Raw genomic sequence first — 12,776 nt, 5'->3', positions numbered from 1 at the left:
TTTATTTTATCATTGAAACAAGACCTCAAGGGTATGAAACCAGAACAGAGAAAAGAGATGTCGAAGGTGAAAATGTTGAGGGTATGTGTTGGGGTATTGAAGGCCACATAGGTAACCGAAAATTCAATGATTTACTCTGAAGTGGGCCATTTGCAGATCTATCTCCCACACCGACTAGTCACTCCCACACCCAATTAGGCAGTCCCACAGAGACAGAGACAGAGAGAGCCATGTGATGTTGGAAAAAGAGGTGGAAGCTTCCCCGGCTTTGGCTATATCGTGGCGTAGTTATCACAAGCGAGTGGCTTTCGCTCCCCTTTCTGCTTTTCACTGCATTAAACACACTATTCTCTCTCTCTCTCTCTCTCTGAGCTAGTATATTACAAGTTTCGACGTACTGAATTGTTTTTTGGAGGGGGGCAATGCTGTGATTTATTTTGGTTTCTAGTGATTGGATGGTCTCCATTGAGGCATTATAAATGTGTACGTTTGGGGTATGTGTGAAATGTGAACCCGTTGGTGTTTTATAAGGATTTGAGCTTCATAATATAGCAGTTGTGACCGAGTTGGGGCTTTGGGGATCTGGGTTTGTGTTGTTTAAGGATGGGGAGCACAGAGGAGAGAGTCGTTGCTGTGATCATGGTCGGTGGACCTACTAAAGGTACGAGCTTGTTTCATAATTTTTGGATTTGGAATGGGATAATTGCCTCCCATTTCTCACTCTCTTGGAATTTGTTTACTCCTGAATTGTAAGTTTTGGCTGTTGAATCGAATTATGAGACCCTTTGCTTATTCTCGTTGAATTTTTACTGAAAATAAGTTTGGTTCCCGTGGAAAGAGTGAATTTTTTATTCGAATTATGAAAACCCATTTCGTATTCTGTTATGTTTCTTATGGGAAACTCGATATTATATTATTATTCTCGTATTTTATGAATGTTCTTTATTATTTCTTAAAATTAGTTTAATTATTATGGTGAATTCTAACTTTTGCTTTTAGAAGGAGAGACATTTCTTAACACTGATTTTTTGTTGTAAATTTTGGATTTTACAGGTACTAGATTCCGACCACTCTCATTGAACATTCCAAAGCCGCTTTTTCCTTTAGCTGGACAGCCAATGGTTCATCATCCAATTTGGGCTTGTAAAACGGTATATTCTTGAGGAAAACTAATAATGTGATTCTGTATATGTTTCGTTCCTTGCTCATGAGTCTGCTAAATTTTCAAAATTTCTCCTTCTCTTACAGATTCCGAACTTAGTTCAGATCTATCTTGTTGGTTTCTATGAGGAACGAGAATTCGCATTATACGTATCCTCCATCTCTAATGAGCTCAAAGTCCCTGTTAGGTGACTTTTTGCTTTCCTTTTCTACTAAATTATTAACTTGTTTTCTAAATTATTGTCTGGATATTGATTTTGGATGTTGCTGTTTATTCTTGGTGTTGGTGCGTGTATCAGATATTTGAAGGAAGACAAGCCACATGGTTCAGCTGGTGGGCTTTATAACTTCAGAGATCTGATCATGGAAGACAACCCAGTATTTGTTTTTACCTTTTGACTTTGTCTCTGGTTGATAATTACAAACTCCTATCTTTTTGTAATTTTATTTGTCTCTGGCTTACGTTGATGTGACGCACTTATAGAGTATTGATAGTGGTGCTTTAATTTCATTCGCAGTCACATATTTTCTTGCTCAATTGCGATGTTTGCTGCAGCTTTCCGCTGCCAGAGATGCTTGGTAATTATTTCCTTCTTCCTGGGATTGGGTGGTCTTTTTGCCTCTTGTAACAATCTTATAATTTGCTGGTTCCTATGTTCTTTCTTAATGGCTTGTATATACAATGCTTTTGTGAAGCAACAACTTCGGTATTTCCAGGTGGTTAGCTGTTGTTTTATACTTGGCTTGCAGAAAAATTGAGCACTTCTTTTGCCTTCTATATTTGCAGAGGCTCACAGAAGATATGGTGGGATGGGAACGATCCTAGTAATCAAGGTACGTTAACACATGCACAAGCAAAGTTATGCAAGAGCATTATTATCTCGAGAAATGATTCATGTCAATATTTTCCTCATCTTTTTCTCATCTCATCCTACAAATACAATAGATCAACCATAAGATTTGTGTACTCGTGTAGACCCACACAAATTCAATGGTGAATTCATTCATTCACTATGGAAATAGTTAAAAAGGAATGAATTCTATCATTTCGCTATTATTTAATGTTATTATTTCCATCTTACGTGTACAGGTTTCTGCTGAGTCAGCAAACCAGTTTGGAGAATTGGTAGCTGATCCAGTCACCAATGAACTGTTGCATTACACAGAGAAACCTGAAACTTTTGTACGTTCATTTGCATACATTTATCTACTCTTTAACATATTCTTTGCTTTTGGTGTTTCTTTATCTGGTGAATTGACTTGTGAGGTTCTTTCCTTCCCTGTTCTCTCTATCTGAGTGGTCTTATATTGGTGCTATATGTAGGTAAGTGACCGAATAAATTGTGGCGTATACATCTTTACCCCAGATATCTTTACTGCCATCCAGGGGGTTTCCACTCAGCTCAAAGACAGAGGTCAGTGATACAGATCTTTGACTAAATTGTCATGCTCCAATGTTTGCTTAACTTAGAAGCTCCTGAAAATACTTGAGTCATATTTAGTCTATATATTTCCCAAACTCACAAGGATTGGTTGTATCAATATTAGTGCTTGGAACTCAAATTTAATACTCATCTTGAATTTGCACCACTTTTATTTTTTTTACTTTTCAAGATTTAATAATTTTCTTCTTGGTGTGTTTGGGTGTTTTGTTTGTGTTGGAATTCACCCAAAAAAATTTATTTAATAATTTTGTCTTGGTATTAAATGAAACTGATTTATCGTCTCACTTACCATATTGGTATTCATCATGCTGAAATCTGAAATCTTTTTTGGTCATTTGCAGCTAATCTGAGACGTGTATCCAGCTTTGAAGCCCTCCAGTCAGCAACAAGGTTTGACCTTTTTACTGGATTCCAAATTTTCTGTTGTTATATTCTTGATTCTTCAGGAGTGCAGTAGTGGCTCCAGATATATAATATTATACCATAATATGAACCTGGTTGCCCTATTTGAATTGAGCAAATGTCTGCAGTAAATCTATGCTGGAGCTTGTGGTTGATTTGCAAATTTAAGCTGATGAAGCAAAACATAGATGGCCCATTATGGATTTAGATTTACCTTGGGTGAATTTGATTGTAAAAAACTGTGCAAATTTATTAACACATAAATGTGAATGTTGGCCCTGTGCAGGCAAAAGGGAAAACTTTCTGCCTAGTGGCCTCAAATATTTTATATCAACAGAATATATGAAAAAATATGGAATACACTTTCAAATAAATATTAATTACTTGAATGAATAGAATAATAGATTATAGAACATAATTGTTAAGATGCTACTAGAATTTTAATTATAAATTGTTAAATCGATTAAAAAATTGATAGTCTATTAAATAAATTGAATTTATCAAGAAATTGACCTTTGTTGTCACTTTTAGTTATGTTTTAGGGGGTCTGCCTTAAGGAAATAACAAGAGGAAAGTACAAGAATAAAGAGAGAGAAGGGTGTAATTCAGATAAATGCAATCCAGATCATAAGAAAGATTCCCTCTATTTTTCATTAAGAAAGATAGAAGATAGACAAAAAAAAAAAAATCCGTCCTTCGAGTATTTAAATTTACACGAGAAAAATGATAGAAAAGAAAGAGGGGCATGTAAAATACACATTGGTATATATAGGTTTATTTTGAATTGTGGATGCAACCATTTTCTCATTTCTCAAATTGCTTATATGATCTGATAAGTTCTTGACAAATTCAATTTCTGGTAATCACATGAGTTTCATCCCAATAATATTTAGTCATTGACACTCGGGTTTCCTGCCAAAATCAGTTGGTTTTGCTGTCCATCTTGCATGAAAAAGCAGTTGAGAAGCCATTTCATTTAATATTGCATCACTTCCTGGGCCCTTCAACTTGATGAACTGACAAGAATAATAAACGATGCATAGAGAATTATATATTAAACCTTCATTTCTGATGTGTGAAGGCCATTTAGTAATTTTGGTAGATCTTGCCAACTCCCTTTGGTACTTCTTTTGAGAGTCATCGTAACATGATTGAAATATGACAAAGGAAGGCAATATGATTCTTTTCTACTTCTCTTTTTGGGTATGAAAAAGTTAATAGATTTTATACCCTAATCTTGCTTTATGTCTACGTAATTGTTAGTGTTGATTTACCTGGAATCTGACTGGGACGTTAGTGCGATCTGTGTTCACAAATGTCTCATTATTTAACAAAAACTGCCTTAATGGGGACAGTTGTTACATAAATATTATGGAGTTAGGGTGTGTTTGGCATGGGCTTTGAAAATCCAAGTCGGTTCTTTGGGTCAAGTTGTGACACTATTGGCATTCTTTGCTAGGGAGTCTACCAGAACTATCTCTGTACTTCCATCTGTTATTATCAACTTCAATTTAACTAGTAAAATCATGTAACTGTTGCTCAACCTTGGATATAATTGTAATTTCTTTCAATTTACGCTTTTTGATAAAACAGTTTATTACTTATCAAAAAAATTTCCTGTCCTAATATAATTGTTCCTTCAACAGGAGTCCGCCAACAGATTTTGTAAGACTGGATCAAGATATTCTATCACCTCTTGCAGGGAAGAAGCAGTTATATACATATGAGACCTTGGACTTCTGGGAACAGATCAAAACTCCTGGGTAAGTCTGGCACCATGTGTTGTACTGCTATAAACTTAGCCCTTCAATCAGGACCATTATGTGAAATTTTTGATTTGATGCTTGCAGGATGTCCTTGAAATGTTCTGCTTTGTATCTTGCACAATTTCGGTTCACCTCCCCCCATCTTTTGGCAAGTGGAGATGGTACAAAGAGTGCTGCCATTACTGGTGATGTTTTTGTCCATCCGTCAGCAAAACTACATCCAACTGCTAAGGTGATCTTTCCCTTCTCAGTCTGTTTTAGGCATGCACACTGACTAGGGTGTTACTGGTCTATGCAATTTCCTTGGTTTGTTCTTTTTGTTGAGGTTTTCGAAATTATGTAACCATGTTATTTGTTGTACAGTTATATTTAGCAGAAAAACTAAATTTTGCAGTTTTTATATGTTTCTTTGTGTGTGTGTGTGTGTGCAAAGTTTGCCTTTAAATGGCAAGCAGCATATCAAGATTTCCTAGAAACATATACTACCTACCTTGTTAATCAACGGGGTATAGAGGTAGTTTTGCTTCTTTCCATCTAGTTGGATTTCATATTTGTAACTATTTACTTTTCTGCTGTGGTGAAACAGATTGGTCCCAATGTCTCAATATCTGCAAATGCCCGTATAGGAGCTGGTGTAAGGCTCATCAGTTGTATCATCCTCGATGATGTTGAAATTAAGGTATATATAACCAAATCAAAGGGAATGAAATGCATGCATAAGTTTGCCTTAAGCTTGACATATATACTTATGTTTACCCAGGAAAATGCTGTCGTTATTCATGCAATTGTTGGGTGGAAGTCGTCTATTGGGAGATGGTCCCGGGTCCAGGCAAGTTCAGAAATTTGCCTTTCTGAGTATGATATATTTGTCGATCAAGAGATTGTGCTATTTTATTTTTATTTTTTTATTTTTTTTAATCTATCATCTGTGAGATTGTGAATTCTTCCGGAAAGATATGATTGTCTTCCCTAGAATGTCATTCAAAGCCACATTAAACGCTGTAGTTTAGCAGGTGTGGCACCGCAGTAAACATGGTTCCTCTCAGCACAAAGATGGTCTAATAATTGAAATGACGATGTCTATGTCAGCATAAAAAAAATAGTTCAATAATGACTAACGTCACTGATGGATCTTCTTCCACCTATCCTTTTTCATCATATGATTTGATTCTGTAGAGCATCTAATGGCTCCCTCTTCATACACGATTTTTAAAAAAAAAAAGAAAAAGAAAAAGGTTTTATCTCCAACCTAGAGAAGAACTTTCAGTGGCAAATGCTTTTAACATCCAACATGCAGTTCTCCTACTGTTATTCTCAACTGCTTTTGTGCTCCAGTATGTTGCAATGTGAGTAGAACATTTAGCAATGGCATGTTGCAGAACAGGATTTCTGTTCCAACTCCATGTCATTTCCAGCATCATAGCTGAAGGGCAGGTTTTATATTACATATAGAGGACTACTTTCTTACTGAAGCTTGTTCGATTTTTGTGCTTTTTTTTTCAATCTTTTTTTTTTTTTTTTGGTTCTTTTAGAAAATAAAAGGTAAAAAAAAAAAAAAAAAAAATCAAAGCTTTTGCAGATTTCTTAAGTCACTTATGCAGAAAGTGGTTTTCTTTCTCCTTTTCCTTCTTCTTTATTCAGGAAATTGTTGAATTGACTTTCTAAGTTTTTACAACTGATTTCAGGCTAGTGGAGATTGCAATGCAAAACTTGGGGTTACAATACTTGGTACTGTCCATAATTTTCTATGCAGTTTCCCTTCTTTTTTAAACAAGATTCTCAAATTCATACATTGCACCATCTGTCTGTTGCCAATTTGTAATGCAGGTGAAGCTGTGACTGTTGAAGATGAAGTAGTGGTGATTAACAGCATTGTTCTACCAAATAAGACTCTCAATGTTAGTGTTCAAGAGGAAATAATTCTATGAAAAAGCAAAGATCTACTTCACAGTTATCATCACTCTCTCTTTCTCTCTCTCTCTCTCTCTTATTTTTATCCTCTCATTATTGTTCAAGTAGAAAACCCAGTACATTTAATGGCTTATTGTACTCGTGTACATTGACATTTCTCCAATAAGATTAAGAAATAAGAGTTTTGGTTTGGCTGCTGTATTATTTTTGTTCTCTTAATAAATGGAGCATATGAAAGAATGAAATAATAAGGAGATAAAAGATTATGATGATCTTGAACAGAAATCAACAGTATTCATTTTGTAGTGATTTACTCAATGGCTATGAGCCTCCCCACCCACCAAAGAAAGTGGGTGGGCAGAGTTCTCCTGCTGCATGTAGTTTAAGCAGATTTATTTTCCTAAAATATCACAGGTTACTCCGGCAAAACTGCTCATACAGTTTCCATACAATGTCAACTTTGTTAACAAGAACATTGGTCTGATTATTGGCAAGGGACCCCATATAAAGACCCTTGGGCTGAAACTCAATTACTCAATTAATCCAAGGGAGCTCAGGCTAGGTGTATTATGCATAGCAACTTTTTTCCCTAGTTTAAGATAATGCAAAACATTTATCAGAAACATGGAGAAAATGAGCCCCAGGGAGAAAGTTTTCAGGAGACCAAAAAGATGCATCACAAGATGCTTCACATTAGGCTCAACTAATTTACTCTTCATTTTAATAAAAATTAAAAAAATTACATTTTTACTTTATTTAACTACTCACTTTTTCAAAATTCTTACATTTTACTCTTTACCTTAGCTATCAACTTTTACTATTGTAAATTAAATGTTCTCTTTTAAAATTTTCATTATTTTTTTTTTCTCTCTAACAATCACATTTTTTAAGTTTTTGTCTTTTCGTAAGTCATATTTTCAAAATTCTATCCCTTCTCAACGGCCATATTTTTTAAAGAAAAATAATTGGTACCAATAATTTGGTCATATTTTTTTCATATTTTCCTATAAATTTAATAAATTAACCATTAGATTTGTAAAATTTACCATTAACTTATGTAAGGTCTACATAAATTCACAAATCTAGGGTTTGTTTGGTTACCATGTTGCGCTGGGTAGACACTATACACTTTAAGACCATCTATGCATCTGATTAAACGCACGTCTTTCATCTACAATATTTTTTCAAACTAGTCACAATACCCACGTAAAGCTATTTACGCTTTTACCCTCTTTTTTTTTTCCAGACCACATCTTCCCTCTTCTCCCCTACGATGGTATGTCTTCTTTCTCTCTCTTCTCCTTCACTCTTCTCGCATCTTATCCCCCTACCAACCTACCAGTACCCATCTCTTACCTGAATGAGACTACCTATGCCTTTTGACTCTTTTTCCAAAATCAGCCTGCATTAGAATCGTCCTCTCTGCATCAAAGATTTCTGCCATAAACGACGAATCTGCATCCTCCTGTAGCTTTACACCTACACTTGCTTTTCTCAATGTCCCCTACTCATTTTCAAACATCTTGAGACAGAGCCCATCTCTTGGCAACATATCTAAATTTAGAGATATTCTGAGTTTGTAGTCATGTGCATCACAAATGGACAAAACTTTCTCAAACTCCATAAATTGGAGATGTTGCGTGGTAGGCGTCACCTATCAACTTTCGGGGTAGGTGGGTGTTGCTTGTGGAGAGGTTGGCGTCAAGGTGTGGCCGAAGGATGAAAGTTTGGGGATGGGGAGAGAAACTGAGACAAGGGATGGGTATTGGTAGGCTGGTATGGGGAGAAGATGGAAGAAGAGTAAGGGAGAAGAGAGATCGCAATGGAGAAGAGTAAGGGAGAAGAGAGAGCTCACAAGGGAGAAGAAGGAAGATGTCATGCTGTGAAAAAAAAAAAAAAAGCATGAGAGTAGAAGCGTAATTTTGCCTGATGAGGTACTATAAAGGGGTGAGAAAAAACTTTGTAGACAACATGTCTTGCGTTTAATCAGACGCACTTTTTTCTAAAGTGTACACTGTCTACCCAACACAACATAGTTACTAAACATCACCCTAATAGTTAATTTGTAAGATGAAATAAAAAAAATATTAACACCAACCATTTATCTTTTTTAAAATTCAATTTTTTTTTCCGAGTCAATTTTTCAAAGGATTTTTTTAAAAAAATTTTATAATGACCATATTTTTAAAAATTCGTGTAAAGAGAGTATGCTTCAACGGACTAGAGAAGAAAAAGAGCAAGGAAAAGAAAAGAAAATTTTGAGAGAATAATAGATGAGTGTACATTGCTCACCAAAATTTTTGCTAACATAGTTATAGTTGGTTTTTCACCCAAATTTGCTACATTTGGGTAGCCCAATATGAATGCTCCTTACCCAATTTACTCGACTAATTAATGAACATAAGTTGCCATGGATAACTGATCAGCTTCAAAGGCACAGCAAAACTCTAACCATCTATTCAACAAAATTCATATGCAACCATTGCATACAGGAATGAAAAAATGTGTAAGAAAATGAATTAGAAGAAATGAATATCCTGAGGGTGGTCATTGCATAGAGAACATGCACCCAACACGGAGACATCTCTTTTTTGTTTGGTTTTTTTTGTCAAATCACTAAAAAGAAAAAGTTGATGTGCATATTGAGAGCTCATTGGTGGGACGCATTAGGAAATTTGTAATGACTTCTTCCCAGCAAATTCAGAGTACCATGATTTCCATGCTTCCACGTAATGAGAGAAGAGGTCTTTCAAAGCTGCAATTTTTATACACCTTTGCATTAAACATTTTTCTGCAACAATACAATACAATATATATATAGGCCTATATAAACTTGTTAACATGATATGCATATCTGAAGATAATGACATTAAATGATAAAATTCACACTATGATAGAATAGAATCTTTTTAAATCAGTTATGTGAGCCTGAATTCAAAGATGCTAGATTAATCAAAGCTTCTACGCACATATCAACGGAGTAAAATGATGCAGAACAACTTTCGTGGGAGAATATGAGCCATCTCTAGAGATGAAAGGTAACTTCCAAACCACCTTTTTATGTGGTTTCCTAATGTGAATCTAGATCATTGAGAACAAACTTCCTAATTTGAGAGATCTTTCTAATGGAGTGTTAATGCTTGTCACATTACAATGACGAGAGATGTGTGTTTCACTGCACTGCAAAATAGCATATGAAATGATACCTTGGTTTTCATATTGAGGACGATAAGTAGAGGCAAGCTGCTCCCAGTCTTGAACTCGCGCAACACTGTTATCCTGGGGGGCTCCAATTTTGGGTACGCTGGATGGAGCAAAAGGACCAAATTGGTAGCTCTTTGAACTCTGTTTTGAGTCATGTTCTAAATTCTTTCTATCAACCTCATCTGCCGAAGTGTCACATTTCATTTGCTTTTGTACTTTCAGATCCCCATTTAGATTTTCATCAACTTTATTCCTCTTAAAACTGACGTTTGTGAGATCACTTCCAAACATTCTCTTCCTAGAATCATTTGAACCAGACCCAATGTCAGATCTCCCTCTGAACCCTAACCACCTGAATGCAGGCTTCCTGGTGTCAATTGTATGTGTCTGCATATCATCCAAAGAAAAGTTTTGAAAGATTAGCAAATGATTGTAATAGGTCCAAACTTAATTTAGTTGAATTGTAGAGAACTAAAAAGCTCAAGTTTAAAGCAGTTTTACAGTTTTTCAGCAAAGATTTGCAGTGATGTTTTACCTTCTCAATTAGTTTCATTGAAGACAATACATTTGCAATATCATATAGTCGCCTTACTTTTGCTGCAAAGTTTTGAAATCAAGAGATTGTTAGATAAAGAGTTTCGGCTCCATTTCAGCCAGTAGATGAGAATAAAGGAAGCAAAGATGAGATTCATTACTTCTCATTATCGAAGAATTGTGGCCATCCCCAAGCAATAGCTTTGCAGCATCATCAAGAGAGATCATTTCTGCCTGTATATTTGTTTAAAAACATCAAAATAATGACCAATTACAAGGGAAATCAATGGCAGAATAACAAAAATCAAAGGATATAGTTTCCACTCACATTAGAACAGAGAAAGAGCTTGACAAAATTCTGTGTAAGAAGTGCCAGAGACTTTTCCCTCCGATTTTCTGCAAAGATAAATAGAAGCACACTTCAGAATATCAAATTCTATTCCATCATTATTTCTCAATAATGATTAATTTAAACACATAAGTGCAAACACTGAGGAACTATTTCCATTTTTATGCCCTTTATAAGGTTAAGCTGAGTCATCAAATTCACATCAGACCAATCAAACCAATGGCATTGTGTTTGGTCCAAAATTTATGTTCTGGATAATATATGACTCATTGACATTTACATATATATTGTCGTCCTAAGTAAATAGTAGCATAAAAGCAAATTACAAAAAAGTTCAAAAAACAAAAGGATACCTTTTGTCACGGCTTTAACACCAGTACTGGGATTTGACTTATCATTCTGACTTCCAGTACTGGGATTGGAAAACCTTTCATCATCTTCTTCATCATCAGAAACCTTCCCCAGAAAAACACCCCAAAAAAAAAAAAAAAACCTTCATTAAAATGCCTAAAAAGCAATTCCCAAAAACAAAACAATTTCAAAAAGAGGGAAAAAAATCCCTTCAACCCTAGAATTCACCCACTTTTGCATAGTCGTTGCCGTCAAAGGTACTGCAATTCTCACTCATACCCTCGTCCTATCACAGCATCATAACACAATGTCAGTGCTACATTCCAAATATTGGGCATTTCAACCACAATCTTAACCCACTAAAACGAATACAAATAATAAATATATATAAAATTTACTTTAATTTTACTTCTAACAAAACCCATTTACACCCAAGAAAGTAAAGAGGAAACAATTTACCTTGAGCTCCTTTAAAGCCGCAGGGATTGCACCAAACCCTTTCCAGGTATATTGGTTCTTCGCCTTCCTTGCGAGAACCTAAAGTATTAAACCAAATAGCCACACAAGCTTAAGACAGTGCATAACTAGACATGGAAAAGCTGAAAATTGAGAAGATCAAGGTTCAACAATCTCACCCCAACACTCTCCAAGACATTTACAATATCGTAGATTCTTCGCCTCTCAACCCCTGCAAAACCAAAACCATTAGATCCACAAAAATTCAAAATTACAGACATACACATCTACATGTACACACACACACACACCTATCAACCACTTCAAATCTCATTAGATCCACAAAATTCAAATTCACATAAATATATAATGTGTGCGCGCGTGTGAAACCAATTAAAGATCGTAATCAGATGAAGACCTAATCGCAAAGCGGCATCATCGAGCCCGATCGATCGAACGTCACCTTTATCGTACAAGCTCAAGAAACTGCAGAAACCAATTGAAATTTTTGAAAAATGATAACACAAAATTTCAAGATGAAGGGAAAATATATATCTAGAGAGAGAGAGTGAGAGAGAGTACTTGGAGCACAAGAGGCCGAGGGATTTCTGCTTTCGGCTATAGGCGTGGTGCTGCGACGAGGGATCGGGTCGAGCGGAAGACGAAGGCAAAGCCATTGGGGGAGGAGATCTGAGTGGAAGTGAAGGGAAGGTAGAGGTGAAGAGAGCGTACGTGGAGAGAGAGAGGGTGAGAGATGGAGGCTGAGGCGTGAGCGAGGACCGTTAAGAAAGGAAAGGAAGGGATTGGGCAATTGGCGGGGTAATCATTTTGAAATTTCGTGCGTCTTGTTTTTCCGTTTTGGTTTTCAAAGTTTGAATAAGCGGGAACTTGAATTACTCTGACGCGCCTCTCCAATCTCCATCCCATTCCCATCCCATGGGTATTGTATTGTATAATTTGTATTGATAGAGTTTTTTTAAAAAATAAAATAAAAAGGTAATATTATGTATAACATATCTCATAATTATTCTGCAATATTTTACTTTACGGTTGAGAGTTGGAATTATAATAAATGTTGATTTATGATATGTTTGGGTGTGTGTGTTTGAGGAGCTTAAAAGTGCGTTTAATACTCAAAAAGTTCGTTTGAAGAAAAAAGTATCCGTTTGATAAAAAAAAATTGAAAGCTCTTTTAAG

At 35.6% G+C, this 12,776-nt stretch overlaps 2 protein-coding genes across 2 annotated transcripts; one reads left to right on the top strand and one right to left on the bottom strand.

Annotated features, from left to right (window-relative positions):
* The first annotated feature begins 82 nt into the window (after positions 1 to 82).
* Positions 83 to 6,876, top strand: LOC132175528 (uncharacterized). The gene is made up of 15 exons (XM_059587498.1): positions 83 to 661; positions 1,054 to 1,151; positions 1,249 to 1,349; positions 1,461 to 1,539; positions 1,680 to 1,740; positions 1,949 to 1,995; positions 2,252 to 2,344; positions 2,486 to 2,576; positions 2,948 to 2,996; positions 4,655 to 4,771; positions 4,859 to 5,006; positions 5,361 to 5,453; positions 5,535 to 5,603; positions 6,460 to 6,502; positions 6,602 to 6,876. The coding sequence occupies exons 1-15, from the start codon at positions 604 to 606 to the stop codon at positions 6,700 to 6,702; spliced, it is 1,248 nt and encodes a 415-aa protein (XP_059443481.1). The 5' UTR covers positions 83 to 603; the 3' UTR covers positions 6,703 to 6,876.
* A 2,104-nt stretch (positions 6,877 to 8,980) lies between these two features.
* On the bottom strand, positions 8,981 to 12,399 carry LOC132175602 (E2F transcription factor-like E2FE). The gene is made up of 11 exons (XM_059587596.1): positions 12,162 to 12,399; positions 11,998 to 12,065; positions 11,759 to 11,811; positions 11,583 to 11,660; positions 11,356 to 11,409; positions 11,126 to 11,228; positions 10,752 to 10,819; positions 10,585 to 10,657; positions 10,425 to 10,486; positions 9,892 to 10,276; positions 8,981 to 9,440 (listed from the first exon to the last, which is right to left on the bottom strand). Exons 1-11 carry the CDS (start codon positions 12,254 to 12,256, stop codon positions 9,352 to 9,354), a joined length of 1,128 nt encoding a protein of 375 aa, XP_059443579.1. The 5' UTR covers positions 12,257 to 12,399; the 3' UTR covers positions 8,981 to 9,351.
* Positions 12,400 to 12,776: the final 377 nt, after the last annotated feature.

The sequence above is a fragment of the Corylus avellana genome, chromosome ca3 (genome assembly GCF_901000735.1).
Source record: "Corylus avellana chromosome ca3, CavTom2PMs-1.0".
Classification (NCBI taxonomy): domain Eukaryota; kingdom Viridiplantae; phylum Streptophyta; class Magnoliopsida; order Fagales; family Betulaceae; genus Corylus; species Corylus avellana.
Note: the sequence above shows the minus strand (reverse complement) of the source record. Positions and strands in the feature narration are given on the sequence as shown.